This window comes from Citrus clementina, unplaced genomic scaffold (assembly GCF_000493195.1).
Source record: "Citrus clementina cultivar Clemenules unplaced genomic scaffold, Citrus_clementina_v1.0 scaffold_9, whole genome shotgun sequence".
Lineage (NCBI taxonomy): Eukaryota > Viridiplantae > Streptophyta > Magnoliopsida > Sapindales > Rutaceae > Citrus > Citrus x clementina.
Window position 1 is genome coordinate 6,531,966 of NW_006261964.1, and position 16,004 is coordinate 6,547,969.

Here is a 16,004-nt window from a genome sequence, read left to right on the forward strand (position 1 = left end):
CCCAAGTGATATATAAATATATATGTTATGTATCTAATTTTTGCCCCGTATTCATTGACTTTATTTTCATCATTAAAGTGATTATGTTAATATCATCACATTACTTGGGATACAATGCAATCCTAATTGTTTGACTTGAGTACCTTATTATATTCCACGCGCTAAGCAAGCAATTAGATTTTTATAATCTCTCCGATTCGGTAAGTCGCCAAGATATCATGATTCAATTCATAAGATTTGTAATTGTTATTTGTGTATTTTACTTCCAATCATATAGAGGTCCATTTTTGGCATATGAAGGCACTTTCATTGTAAATACTTAGTATATTCAACGTGTTAGCAAGCAATTAGATTTCTATAATCTCTATGAGCCGTAAATCCCAAACCGGCCCTATGATATGATTCCATAATCGGCAAGGTTTTATTCCGCAATCCTCTAAGGTATGCAAACATAATCGTATTTATTATTTGTATATTTTTTTATAACTTGTACAAAAATTTCTAAATATATATTATTCTAGAAAAATCTATATAAAAAGTATCCGCTGCTGTATGGCCCGCTCGAAGAATGTGAAAATAATGAAAATGCATGAACGAATTAAAGACAAAATAATTCACCAATAAATTCTCAAAGGCCACCGCGGCCAATCACAGTAGTTGACAATTTTTATTACGAATTCAATAGTTGATGCCGATCTATTTATTACGTTAACCTAAATCAATGGGGTATGGCTATTTAATCCCATTAACATACATTTTAGAACTACATTTTTTATACAAACAGCCCTAGCCAATACTCAATATTAGGCCTTTAAATATTTTATTCTTGTTAATTAGCACTTATTTTACGATGTTTTTGTGTAATTTTCTTTTCAAAGAAAATAATGTATTTCCTTTGTCTAAATGTAAAAGTGAGACTTTAGGTTTATATGAAGCTTGAATGTGTGTGAGTAGATTTACCAGTATGTGCTCAACAGATGACACGTCGTCAAGTTATTTTTGGTGAACTTCCATCGTGTCATAATTTTATCGAAACTATAACACAACATTTGAGAGAATTTGTTGTTGTTGTTGTTGTGTGTTATGGGGTACATTCGCTATTTGAAGTAAGAAGGTGCATGGCGTTTTGGTCGGAAAACACTAACTGCAATAAGAGTCGTAACTGGTAACAAATAAACTTCCATTTAATTCTTGAATTAAAATCAAAGTGTAACTGCTGCCCCTTTAATTACATATTAAATTTTGAGCTACATACTCAGAATAAATTTTGAATTTCATTAGCCATTATTAAAATAAATACTGGAATTAATTACATAATTAATTCAAAAAAATAGTCATTTTGATATTCGTTTGTTCAGTGTAGTCGCCGGGTGTACTTTGAATGTCTATTTCTCATTTATCCGATCATCATTTTGAATATATAAATATATTATTTCGAAATATTCATAGATGAGAACTTGAATATGTCTCACTCAAGATAATATACCTCATGATAACAATTCACCGTCTTATTTTCCGACAATTTGAATGTGTGTCAACGGGTTTGTCAAATGGTTTTTTTTTTTTTTGTCTGAACCACGAGGTGGTCCTGGATGGGCCCCAACTGTGGGAGGCACCTTTAAACCCGTACCACAACTCAAATTAATCTCCGCTCGCACCAAGTCGGCCCGTAAGGAGTAAAGTGTTGGCCAAAGTGGTGACTTCATACGAGAACGAAACTTGAACCACTGACCTCTCTTAAGGAGTAAGAGTACCGAACCACTCAGACTAACCAAATGGGTTTTGTTTTAGAAGAAATTTCCTCCATATTGATCATTCAATTACTGAGCTTACTTTGACTTTCAAAAAAAGACCCAACTAATGGCGTCATATGATTTTGTCTAAGAGAGCGGGATGAGGGGTAGCGTGGGGTTCGGGTTGGATTAATTGTCTTGGAGTGGAATTTCTTTTCTTGAATTTTCAAAAAGAAGATTTTGTAAGTTTTTTCTTTTCCCCAAATCGATCGCAAAGACCACGGCTTTTGAAAAGATGAAACATAAATAAATTTTAATTACATATTAATTTTGAAGTTCCTGCTATTTTTAATTTATTAATATTTAATTACATAATACATTACAATTTTACTGATATTAAAATAATAATAATAATAATAATAATAATAATCAGGACTCGCCATGTTTATTTCGAAATTCTACTTTTAAAGAAAGAAAAAGTCTACCTTCACAATACAACATCAATGCAAATTAACTCTTACTCTAGAGTCACAAACACTTGACAAGTAGTATTTATGTACAAATTGGTGCAAGATATCATTGGTTGATTAAAATTATAAAAATTAAATATAAATTATATATTTGGGTCCTGTAATTTTTAATTCAGTCAATAATATAATTAAATAAGTCAGTATGTATAATTTTTTTTATGCAAAACTATATCATTACTCAAAAAAAAAAAAAATTATAGAAGACAAAAAGGTAATCACCGTCGGCATTGGCGAAGCCTTTAGTGACAAGTTGGGGCAGCTGCCCCAAGCAAGTCAAAAATTCCTGAAGACGTTCTCCTTCTAACTTATTTAATTATAAATTTGCCCCCATTTAAACTAATTAAATACATTAAATTTAGGTTCAAAACGTATTAAAAAAATTCAGGCTTAAATTTTATTTTGAAGATCGCACAAGGATTTACTTATATATATTATAGTAAAATTTTGATATTTATAATTTTTCTCCCATTGGTTTGATTTCTTGGCCACGCGAACAGGGCGAAAAGTAATCGCCCAAACCTACTTTTGAATTGAGGATGGCGGGGACGGCGGCTGGACTACTTCAGACACGTACAATTCAAGATTCTATAAAATACATATTTTCATCAATTTGCATGAATTTGGAACGTTATATTATCAGCTTTTGGATGGAAATTGTACCAGCGACTAGCGTTATAAGATTTTTCCATAAGAAGAAATGTTTTCTGCATTTGACCTCTTTTTCAATATAATTAAAATCGATTTGTGATACAGCACTAGCTAATAATCATTTAATTTTTTAATTTCGTCTGTCTTGTATGTATAAATAATGACCATTAATTCAAAGTTCAGAACTACTGAATCCTAATTCTTGAATTAGTAAGGAACCAAATCGATATCGAAAACAATGAACGTACGTACAATCAGCTAATGTTGTTGCAAAAGCAGAAGTTGAGGTTATAATTCATTCTAGTCTTATTCAATAAAACAATATCACACTATATATATATATATAGAGTAAATTTTCATATAATTATTTATTTGAATGTTACGTTACTTAAGATATACTATTTTAATATATTACGGTTTCAAACTCACATTCGCACACGCATGTTCGTGTCAGACGCACAACCCTCAAGAAATTAATATTAAAAATTTTTCAAACTTTGCACTGTACGCATTCCGCGTTCCATTAATTTATTACTTCTTGCTAGGTAGCTTAATTTAAGACAATGCCAGACCCAGTTGCTGTTTGCTAGCTCTCTATTTATAGGCATGTACTTCGTCGTTACTTCCATTCTTGTGGTGAGAGGGCCTGATAAATATTGGATACGTTATAATTAAGATTCTGAAGCTTAATTTAAGATCATTCTGAATTAAGAAAAAAAATGAGAGCAGCAGTGATTGGGGGTGGGATCAGTGGACTTGTTTCCGCTTATGTTCTTGCAAAAGCAGGAGTTGAGGTTGTGTTATACGAGAAGGAGGATTCCCTGGGCGGCCATGCAAAGACTGTCACCATCGACGGTGTTGATTTAGACCTTTGTTTCATGGTCTTCAATCGTGTAAGTGTTATAAAGAACATCATTTTTAAGTAGTTTTCTTTAACTAACTAACGTAACCACTCGTGTTCGGGTCAAAAGTAAAATAGGTCATTAAAAATTAATTAGGGAACATCAAATTGCGATTTGAGTTAATTTGACATATACCCAAGTGTCTATATTTTTAAGTTTTCAGAATAAAAATGTCTTAGATGTTTTTAGAGTATTATTCATTTTTTGTCACATATATGCTTCAACTAATTATAATAATATGCATACCTAGGTGACAAGCCTTGAATGAATAAAAAGTAATACTCCAAGAGCGTAAAAAATTTTCTCATTCAGAATAGAGCACAATTTTTCAATTTTAACCAAACCTAATATATATATTATTATGAGTATTTTATGAGTGCTTTATCATTTTTACTTCTTAATGAACTAGGATCTGTTGGTATAATTTTGTAACAACTATTTTTGTTTTTATTTCCTTAATTCAAGTGTGATACATGTTCCATGGTCATTTTTCCTCGAACAGATTAAAGAATAAATTATGAAACACATAGATTAGAAGCCATATGATAGTAATAAATAAGAGAACTTAAATGCCTATTCTACAAAAACAAATTATAAAATGGATCAGGATTCTTTCATGATCTGATTATGTCCTGAGCAAATAACTCAATTGCTGATTGATAGTTAATAAATAAATAAATAAAAATAAAAGAAGTTAAATCTTACTCATACACTACCACTAAAAAACATATGGTAAAAGATTTTAAAAAGCTCATCAGATCAGGAGAGGATAATTTTCCTATGAAATACGTTATAAAACTCATTCTGCACATTTTCCAACACAAAATAAATGCTCTTTTATCTTATCTCACTTATATTTCCTTCCTCATTTATCAGCTTAGATTCTCCTTCATCTTTCCAATATTGATCTCTTCTTCATCTTTCATAACCAAATTTTCAATTTTTTTTTTTATCTAAACATTTCCTGTCACCTCCCATCTTTATTTTTTAATCTTAAAAAAAAGGTTTTGAAATCACTATATGCAGTTATATATACATAAATATGGGAGCTGCTACCTTACTTTAAACGTAAGGAAGGCAAATCCCATAAATATATATTGATTTTAACATATTTTATTCCCTTAAATTCTCACCACCATCGCATGTCCATCCCTATATTTTCTTAGTATTTTTCCCCCTGAAAAACATGTGGATGAGAGTTGGGGGCCGGGGTTCTTGCATTTGAGATTATGGCTGGCCATATTGTGTTGCTGCACTTGTTTTTGAATAATAGAAAATATATGACTTATAAGCAAATGAAATTTTAATATATGAATTACAAGAAAATAAAATTTTAATGTACTTTTATTTGCTTGTTATGGAGAAGACATAACAAGAAAATAATTGGAGAAGATAGAGTATGATTATGGTGATATTATCCATTTTAAAATTTCATTTCTAATTTATTTATGGTAAATCTATATTTTTTTAAAATTTAAAAATATAATTTTAGTTATGGAGATTAAACATATCAATCTTTTATTATTTTTTGTTATTTTAACTTTTTAACAATAACTATGAATTGTATGTTTAGTAAAAATTAATTTTAAAGATAGTACTACCAAATACGTACTTGAATATTTTTATTATTTCCAATTGACTATAGAACATGTATTACTGTTCATTTTTTAAATACAAAATATAAAAAATTATTCCAAACATGTAGTCAATTTCAAAATACAACAACCTCGAAACATCATTTTCATTCTTACCTTTGTATTATGAAAATATCAAGTGAAAAATAATATAGAAAGGGCTCTAAATTTTTTGTAGTACAATTTTATGCCTCACATAAGATGTGTATTTTCCCTTGTTCTTCATTATATTCAATTACCCCATGCCCAGCATGCCAGCCTTGTTATTGTTGCCAAGCTTGCAAAATCTTCATTTGTTTCTGGAATTTCGGTGCATGATAATTGATCGATTGATTCATTGATTGATTAACTAATGTGGCGGTGGTTATCTTTGATGGTTTATTAATTGTCGGAAATTTAATTAAAATTTATAGATTTTGAAGGAGAAAAATTTTAAACAAACCATGCCGCAAGCAAAATGATCTTCATGATGAACTAAGAATGGCAACTGGTTTCTCCAATTTTGGGTTTTCTTGTGTGCTTGGCTTCCTTTTATACTTAGAAAGATGCCTGAAGACATCAAACAAAATAAAGAAAATAACTACTGGAAGGATAATATATATTGGTAATAAGCGAGGTTGATTTACAAAATAATATAATTTTAAGAATTTATATGAATGTTATAATACAAAAAATGGGGGAAATATCGCCACCCAAAAAACTAATATTACGATCAAATAAACGCCCATGAACTACCATCACCATAAATCAAGCTCAAAATGCTACAAATTAAACTAAAACTTTGAAAATTAAAAGAAAAATATTGCCGGAAAAAAATTTACTTAATTTTCCAACTATTAAGAATTTACATCTATCTAACCAGTGTAATAGATATTGTTCATGAGTTACTATTCTTGAGTCACTATTTATAGTTAGTACTCATCATTACTATTCTTAGCATGTTTCCATTACTTTTCATTCTCATTAAATCCATCAAATATGCTAGAAATAGTAAACTATAGAAAGTAAAGCACACAAAAGATTTTTACATGGTTTGGATTCACAATCATATATCCATGAGACCACGCCCAAACATTAAGCAATTTACTAAGTAAAGAAAATATTACAACCTATTGAAATCTTAAATACTCCGAGACTCCTTCTTACTCTTACCACCACCTTGCATAATCTAATTTAGTTGACCTTACTTAACGAGCACCACTTGTTTTTAATTGTGTTTCTTGTTTTCTTGAGATCCCCCGAACACAACAAACAACACCTTCATCCCGAATAGACCAAAGTAATCATCAAAGAAAGTCTAATGAAAGACTTGATATGAAGAAAACTCAAAAACTAAAACTCCATAGAGGTATGAAACACCATATGCGGCCAAATAAGCTTTATTCTCTACATTAGTTGCTTCTGTGATATAAAATACAAGATGTCTTCAATCTCTTCTATGTGTGAAATACTTTTTTTATATAGGTATAATATTTCACCCAAGTTCTAGTAGAAGAGTACTAGGATATACTTTTTTAAGAGTGTAAAATATTCCAAAAATACTTTATATACTTATCAATGTAGTAATTACCTTTATTTAGAACTCTTTGATAAATAATCCGATATATACGCCAATTTACTTCTTTATGCCTCTAAAACATTCTTCAACATTCCACATAATCTAATCTAATAAATACCCAAGACTGGACAAGTTACTAATACAAAGATTAAATAAATGATAATATTACAACAATTAAAACACTAACACCAACTTTTATCGAATATTTAATTAGAAACACCAACTTATTAAAATGTATCCAACGCCATCTAAGTTTCTGGAATTATCACCTAGTTATTTTTCGTTTAGCAACTCATATAAAATAATCAAATGTAATAATGTGACAAAAGACATTAATTGTCACCGAACTATACAAATGGGTTTATCTTTTTCAGCTTAGTTATAGAATTACAATTTTTTAAGGGTGATGCGGCGGATTGTTACCATGGAACTGACCACTGAGCAAATAATATGAACATATTTCATAATCTGAAAGACTGTTCTTCAACATCTGTCTTGATGAACAAGGGCTTATCTTTCTTGCATATGTTTAGTAAGAGCAAGATGCTATTTTTTCGTTCTTGTATATAATTGTTGCAAGAGTAATAATTAATAAGTTCTTGACATATAACCCATTTGGCACTACCACAAAAGCCATATTATCGATTGGATACTTCTGAGGGCTGTATATAGCTTCAGCAATAAGCACTTTTGATAAAGACATGAAAGAGCTGTCGGAAAATCTTTAAAAATCGGATAAGTTTTTTCGAGGGTATTTGTCCTTGGTATTAAATAATGTGTCTTAGGAAATTTAAAACTCAGTTAAAGTGTTGGATGATTTGACAGGTAACATATCCAAACATGATGGAGTTCTTTGAGAGTCTTGGGGTTGATATGGAGATATCCGATATGTCATTCTCAGTGAGCTTAGACAAAGGTCAAGGCTGTGAATGGAGCAGCAGAAATGGCATGTCTGGTTTGTTTGCACAGAAGAAGAATCTGCTCAATCTTTACTTTTGGCAAATGCTTCGAGAAATTATCAAGTTCAATGATGATGTCCTCAGGCAAGCTCTTTCCTCTTTTTACCTTCAATAAATTTTGCTTCTGTAATAACAAGTGTCCATTGGTAGCATGCTTGTAACCGTCGTGCTTCTGCTTAATTCTGAAAGAAAAATAGCTGATAAAAATAGACCCACTTGTGTTTGGTTATTTTTAGTCCACCATACCACTGAGGTATCAAGACTTTCTGACAACTAATTTGGCTCCATTTTTCGAATTGCAGTTATCTTGAAGACCTTGAAAACAACGCAGATATTGATCGCAATGAAACATTGGGACAGTTCGTAGAGTCACGGGGTTACTCCGAATTATTTCAGAAGGCTTATCTTGTGAGGCTGCTGCTGGAGCATTAAATTTAGTCATATCCTTTAGCTTTTACCCTTCATACTGAAGATCATTCTTTTTGTTACTTACTACCAGTAATAACTATTTGATTCTATAGGTTCCAGTGTGTGGTTCAATATGGTCCTGTTCTTCAGAAAAAGTTATGAGCTGTTCTGCTTTCTCTGTGCTGTCATTTTGCCGCAACCATCATGCGCTTCAGGTACATTTCTTAGCAAGAAGAAAAGTGTTGATCAAGTGTGCTCTAATAAAGTATTGTTAATTTTTTTGGCATGATTGCCTGTGCAGATCTTTGGCCGCCCACAATGGCTTACTGTTAGAAGTCGTTCTCGTTCTTATATCGATAAGGTAGCTTTTATTTTATTTTATTTTTTTTTTAAGGCATGGCTGTTTAAATAATGTTTTAAGGTTCCATAAACTAAGTTAAATTACGTTTCATGTTATTTTTATTTGGATTCAATTGAAATCAGGTCATAGAACTACTTGAAAGCTGGGGTTGTCAAATAAAAACTGGTTGCGAGGTGCGTTCTGTTCTGCAATATGGTGAAGGTAATTATGATATGGTCCAAACTATTGCAAACTCCCTCATTTATTCCTCCACATGTTTGTATTTATGTTAGTATCTGCATTTCTGTTTTTTGGCCTATGGGCATGTGAAATGTAACAGTCTTAGTTGAGCCTGAATGGTATTTGCTGGCCCTTTACCTATAAGCTCAAATTCCATAATTTATGTATTACATAGCTAGCTGGTGTTTTTAATGATCAGACTCCTTGATGAATGAAACTCCTGGAAAGCCAAGAAATGCCAGTTGGATGAATAACTACTGAAAATACATGAACATCTGAAACAAGCAATGTTAATGTACTGTTGCAGGTCGTATTGAAATCCGTGGAGATGATTTCCAAAGAGTTTATGATGGCTGCATAATGGCTGTTCATGCCCCGGATGCTCTAAGAATGCTAGGAAATCAAGCAACATTTGAGGAAAAGAGGGTACTTGGTGCTTTTCAGTATGTCTATAGGTATTGTCCTCCATTATCATCATAGTTAATTGATTTAGGCTCTACTTGGGATTAAAATTAGGCAGCTATAGCATAAAAGTTAGAGTTTTTAAAATGTTTGGTAAATACTAACTATTGTAGTTTGGAAGATCTGATTTTTATATTTGTAGTTAAAATTTTCAAACCCATCAATTGATTACTAATCACAAACCCTCCTCCCTAATCCAAAAGCAAAGTCTCCGCTTTTAATTTTAATCCTTTTGGATTTCCATTGTGACTCCGGTTTTTCTTCTGTACGGTAAGTCAGTTTCAATTACGTGCTCGTTTTCCTTTTTCTTTGTATCCCAAATGATTTGAAAGAGAAAATAAAAAATAAAAGAATCCTTCTTTTTGGGGTTATTCTCCATTTTAACCGTGATTGTTGATTTGAGAATCATATGTTTAATTTTTAATGACTTCAGAGCACTGCATGTGGCGGCATGAGCAGTGTCTCTAGGGCACGAGCGAAAATGATAGTGTTGTCATTATTTATGTTGTTGTCGGTTCTTGAGTCATTTGATACATCGTTCCTTAAGTTACAATTGGATACATTATTTTTTTTTTCATGACAACCGTAACTTAAAAGTTATAGGACCTCAATACTAAATAGAACATTAGGCATTAAGCATCTCTACTCTGCCCCATGGTTCATCAGTTCTGTCGGTTAAATTAAGGAAGTTGATATCATATTTTCTCGACAAGTTTCTTCAATGTAAATGCACAGTCAATCACTAACATTCTATTGGCAGTGACATTTTTCTTCACCGTGACAAAAACTTTCTGCCTCGCAACCCAGCAGCATGGAGTGCGTGGAACTTTCTAGGAAGTACAGGTGGTAAAGTATGTCTGACATACTGGCTCAATGTGGTTCAGGTTTGTAACATATTTCCTTTGAGTGATATGGTTCTCACACTCCGCTGTTTATTTACCATCGCTTTTAGTAGAGTCCTCCTATTCATTTCTAATGCGTAGAACTTGCAATTTAAAAATCAGAAATAAGACTATGTTTAAAAATTACACTATCATAATATAAAAACTACACTATCATAATATCATTACACATGACACTGCAATAAGAAAAAGAATTTAGTGACAGCTTGCGCTGTGTATGCTGAAATTTTAACTATTGTTAGCTTTTGTAACGTTCTAAATGAATAGGCAGTCTTCTGTAATTTTCTGCAATTACCCTTTTGTTGAATGTGGCAATGCGCTAGTTATTCACTGGAATGCTTGACCTTGCAGAATATCGAGGAAACGAGATTACCTTTTCTTGTAACACTCAATCCAGATCATACACCAGAGCATACCTTGTTCAAGTGGTCAACTAGCCATCCAGTCCCATCTGTTGCCGCATCAAAAGCTTCACTTGAGCTTGACCATATCCAAGGCAAGAGAGGAATTTGGTTTTGTGGAGCCTATCAGGGTGAGCAATTTAATACATGAAAGAAGAAGAAGAAGAATTTGCTTCCAGCTCAATTTTTTTTGGATAATTTTTATATAGCAGAATTTGTGTTTCAGTATGTTAAATTGCAACATCTGTTTACTCTTCAATGTTCAGAGCTCTTATGTCTTGGAATAATCAGATTAGATTCAAAGTTAATAACGTCAGCATTTTTATTTTTCTTCCTAATATTTCAGGTTATGGCTTCCATGAGGATGGACTAAAGGTACCAGTTAGTTCCTCTTAAATTTATTACTCAGATATAGTTTCTTCAGTGAAGTCTAACACTTTACATTGAACATCATAATAACAATAATTTCTTTGTATTTAAGGTGGTATTTCAAACTTTTAATTAACATATTCTCTCTGTTGTGGTCCATAACTTGCTTGCGCAATCTACAATGTAGGTGTAAGATGGTCCTTATTTGCTTACAAGTGTAACTCTGCCCCTTTGCAGGCGGGCATGATTGCTGCGCATGGTATGCTTGGAAAAAGTTGTGCTATTTTGGCCAATCCGAAGCACATGGAACCGTCTCTGATGGAAAAAGGGGCACGGATTTTCGTTGCTAGATTTCTTAGACAATTTATCTCTACCGGCTGTTTAATGTGAGTGATTTCCATATCATTTAGCCTATTCTTTCTTCCACACATACATATGCTTTCATTAGCTTTCCAGCGTACTAAGGTATCGTAGGTGCTCCCGAGAGTAGTCTTTCAGCCCCTTGCCCCCTTCTTCTTGGTAGATTACCGCTTCCTCCGTGGGATTGACTTCGCTATCAAGGATTGGAAAAGCTTTTTTGTGCGAACCTCGCATTGCCTTATAATAGAATAGTTGCTATGACTTGCCATTTCTATTTTCTATCTAAGAAAGCAGTCTACTCAGTAACACTCAACTCCATATTTATGCGCTTTAGGGGCTTTCTGGGTTGGATAGTAGGTAGTATGCCTTAAGGATTAAAACTGAAAGAGAATCAAGGCTTCAGTGTCTGGAATATCTGTTAAGTAAATAGTGAAATAATGCAGAGATGTTTACAGAATGTGCATTTTGGCTTCACAGTTTCCTGGAGGAAGGTGGCACAATTTTTACTTTTGAGGGAGCCCAGAAAAACTGCCCTCTGAAAACTGTTTTGAGAATTCACAATCCCCAGTTTTACAGGAAGGTAATTCATCTTTATTTACATTTGACATTGGCATCATTTAAGACTGGCAGTATGTTATAAGTGGAATTTCCACAATCAGATCATTCATTTTAATGCACAAAATTCTCACTTCTGATGAGCCTTAGTCATTGTTGTCAGGTTATGACAGAGGCTGATTTAGGCCTTGCAGATTCCTATATCAATGGTGATTTTTCTTTTGTTGATAAAGATGAAGGTCTTCTGAATCTCTTCCTGGTAAGATGATAGATTTGAATTAAAAACCAAACTGATTATGAGCTAATTAGATCTCTCTTTACTGATATATACATTTCAGATTGTGCTTGCGAACCAAGATTTGGATTCTTCCACTTCAAAATTGAAACAGAAGAGGTACTTGTGAATCGTGGTTTCGGGGAATACGATATTAGTAGCAGTTTTTTCCTGAATCATTTTACATTTAAATATTCACGCCTGTTGGCTCCAGGGGTTGGTGGTCACCAATGTTCTTCACAGCTAGTATTGCATCTGCAAAATATTTCTTTCGGCATATTTCAAGGAAAAATACTCTCACACAAGCTCGTAGGAATATCTCTCGTCATTATGATCTGGTAAATTTCTTTTACTATTAATTTCACCTGGCAAGCCTGGAGAGCCATCGCAGAAAGGAAGGAAATAAACATATACCTGCTGACAGATTATGTAGCGTTGTGTTAGTTTTTCATAATGCAAGTATAACTTTATATGCAGATATGAAAGCTTGGTGAAATTAGTAGATTCTGTCCTCAAGTTTCATCCTCCTTAATAGTATGTAGAAGCATGAGGTTCTGATAAATTTGAATAACACTTGAGAAATTCCAAGTGGACGGGCAAATAAAGCTAAAATTTTGCAACAATCATCTATTCAGCTTTTCAAAATTGTTTTTCCTAATTCTGCATTACTTGCTATTTTTGAAGGAAAAACGTGCTAAAATTCATAAATGGAGTTCTCATAATATAAAATTGGTGTTTATTCTTCATGAGACTTATAACTCCTTTCTGTTTTGTGTTGACAGAGCAATGAACTTTTTTCTCTGTTCTTAGACAAGTCAATGCTGTACTCGTGTGCGATATTTAAGGTTGGGATCCCTTTCTTTCATGATTATACATCAAATTTTACATCAAAAACCGAAGTGATCTTCTTTGGTGGTGTACCGCAAGCTTTATTTATTTTATGTTCTCACTTTCAAAGAGAAATTGACAGCGTATTGAATACTGATGCTTGCATTCATTTGTTTATAGAGCGAACATGAAGACTTGGAAGTTGCACAAATGAGAAAAGTTTCTCTTCTGATTCAGAAAGTGAGTCTATTTAAATTCATTCAGAAATTTCAATGCGAGATGCTTGATTCTCTCTTTACTTTTTACTCCTCTAGGCGAGAGTCAGTAAGGGGCATGAAGTTCTTGAGATTGGATGTGGGTGGGGAACCCTAGCTATTGAAATAGTTAAGCAAACTGGATGCAAGTACACAGGCATAACCTTGTCTGAGGAGCAACTGAAATATGCAGAAATGAAAGTGAAGGAAGCCGGCCTTCAGGTAACAATCATCTGATACAGCAAAACTAGTTGAAATTGATTACTCATGTAATCAAATCATTCATAACACCTTAACCACCTCTGCTATCAGGACCACATAAGATTATATCTTTGTGATTACCGTCAACTGCCTAAAGCCAACAAATATGATAGAATTATTTCTTGGTAAGTTCTTTTACCACACCAAATTATGCATTTGATATAACCACAAAGTACATGCTCACATGACAAGCTTCTCTACGGCCTTTTTTAGCGAAATGATAGAAGCCGTTGGTCATGATTACATGGAGGAATTTTTTGGCTGCTGCGAATCTCTACTGGCTGAACATGGACTTCTTCTTCTACAGGTATGTGCAAACAAGAAATGAGAAATTTAGAAACTGTAGCCTTTTGGCCAGTTTGTTAAGCATTTGGCCGAGATGACTCATATTGTAGTTTGACATTTCATAAGTTACTAATGGTGAAATTGGTGTTTGATTCTTTTCAGTTCATATCAGTACCAGATCAGTGTTACGATGAGCACAGGCTGAGTCCAGGTTTTATAAAGGAATATATTTTCCCTGGAGGATGCTTGCCGTCATTAAATAGAATAACATCGGCCATGACTTCTTCATCCAGATTATGGTATAAGCTATAGTTAGCAGTTTGCACAGTTTAAGATTTGGTCTCATATTTCTTTTATACTAAACTGTTCTACGAAACTAATTGAACTTTGTTTGAAACAGTGTGGAGGATCTGGAAAATATAGGAATTCATTACTACCAAACACTTAGATGTTGGAGAAAAAATTTCTTGGAAAAACAGAGGTAATGAAAAAAAAATACTATAGTTGTACTTGACTTGTTGAGCTTTTTGCAGTAAATAACTTTGGAGGACGTAATATAATTAACTATAAAGACACAGCTAGCAATATAAAAATCCTCGACTTTATTAAAATTTGGGAAAAGTCTATAATATTGAAAGTTACCTTTTCTATTATTTACGACATTATAAACTCATTCCGCACTTTATTACAATCGGAAATTACGGGATTGAAAATTTTTCAATTGACTCTATAATCTAATGTTACAAAAATTCTTTCTTAGCAAAATCCTTGCTCTGGGGTTCAGCGAAAAGTTCATTCGGACATGGGAGTACTATTTTGATTACTGTGCTGCCGGTTTCAAGTCTCGTACACTTGGAGATTATCAGGTAAGTTTTAATATGTACTCTAGACTGGGTGTATATAATTGGTTTATGATTTTCAGCTAATAAACTAAATTCTAGCTCAAGAAAAAAAAATAAAAGTTCCTCTTAATGCAGATTGTATTTTCACGTCCCAGCAACGTTGCTGCGTTCAGGAACCAACACGAAAGCTTTCCTTCAGCATAGCGATGTTGCTGCATCATTTGACTTTAAAATACTTTCTTTGCGGATGAACTTGTAGGTTCATAACAATATTTGTTATTTGAAAATAAAAAAAATGCCCTGAAAAATCAGATTAAAAAGAAAAACAAATAAAGGGATATGTTTATATTTAGTCGGTTTTATACAGCTTTAGCCGACCTCTATTTCTCTTCTTCCTCAATCATCTGCACATTTTTTCATATTATTTTGAATTATAACCCAAAAAAGACAGGGACACTCTCCTCCCCATACCCATCCTTAATATTTTGTATATGTTGTTGTCCCCTCTTCGTCCTTGTCAAAATTGTTTAAAAGGAGGGGATGAGGATCCTCGAATAACATTAAGGGATCCCAAGGGTCTCTAATCCTCAAATAACTAAACTAGCTAACAACGCAATGATCTAGGTTGTTCGGCCATCGACGATGCAACATGCTACTTAGTGCCTGTTTGGTATGGCTTATTTAAGAGTCATAAGTGCTTATTTAATCGCATAAGCACTTTTTAAAAATTTTTATGGTGTTTGGTTATTTTTTTAGTAGAGTTTTTTTAGCTTAAATAAGCTAATTTACCTCTACTAGCAAAAACCCAAAATTTGAGCTTTTGGGAGTAGAGGTTATAGAGCTTTCTAAAAATATATAATATAAAAAATATTACACAGTTTAATGGTTTAAAAGTACTTTTTTTATTGACAACCAAACACCCAATGACTTTTTGTCCAAAAGCACTATTGGTATAAGCTCTACTGCTATAAACTTTATTGTTGTAAACTCTATTTAATAAACTGTATCAAACGGAGCCTTAGTTATGATGAGATAAGGACTAACTGGGCGCTGGTTACAATGCAGATAATTTAGAAAAGATAAGTGAAACAGTAAGAGAGTGGCTTAGGTTTTGATTTGTGGATTATGGGCTCTCGAGATTGTGGGCTTTGAGTTGTGGTTAAGTCTAAATTACATTAAAATCTTTTATATTAACTAATATTTATATTATTTGTATAAATATTTTGATACTTGTTATTTACACCAATATTTAATATTTT

General features: G+C 32.7%; 1 protein-coding gene across 2 annotated transcripts; it reads left to right on the top strand.

Moving 5' to 3' along the window:
- The first annotated feature begins 3,630 nt into the window (after positions 1-3,630).
- On the top strand, positions 3,631-14,949 carry LOC18032452. 2 transcript variants are annotated; one of them, XM_024179584.1, is made up of 24 exons: positions 3,631-3,804; positions 7,831-8,048; positions 8,267-8,372; positions 8,486-8,587; positions 8,674-8,733; positions 8,856-8,934; positions 9,260-9,407; positions 10,175-10,298; positions 10,668-10,848; positions 11,064-11,092; positions 11,324-11,472; positions 11,924-12,026; positions 12,165-12,260; positions 12,340-12,395; positions 12,490-12,613; positions 13,058-13,120; positions 13,284-13,343; positions 13,418-13,579; positions 13,670-13,743; positions 13,832-13,925; positions 14,066-14,202; positions 14,304-14,384; positions 14,664-14,769; positions 14,881-14,949. In XM_024179584.1, the coding sequence occupies exons 1-24, from the start codon at positions 3,631-3,633 to the stop codon at positions 14,947-14,949; spliced, it is 2,595 nt and encodes an 864-aa protein (XP_024035352.1). The 2 variants fall into 2 exon arrangements, with proteins under 2 accessions (XP_024035352.1, XP_024035384.1); XM_024179616.1 differs by having other exon boundaries at positions 8,856-8,928; positions 9,281-9,407.
- The last annotated feature ends 1,055 nt before the right edge of the window (positions 14,950-16,004 follow it).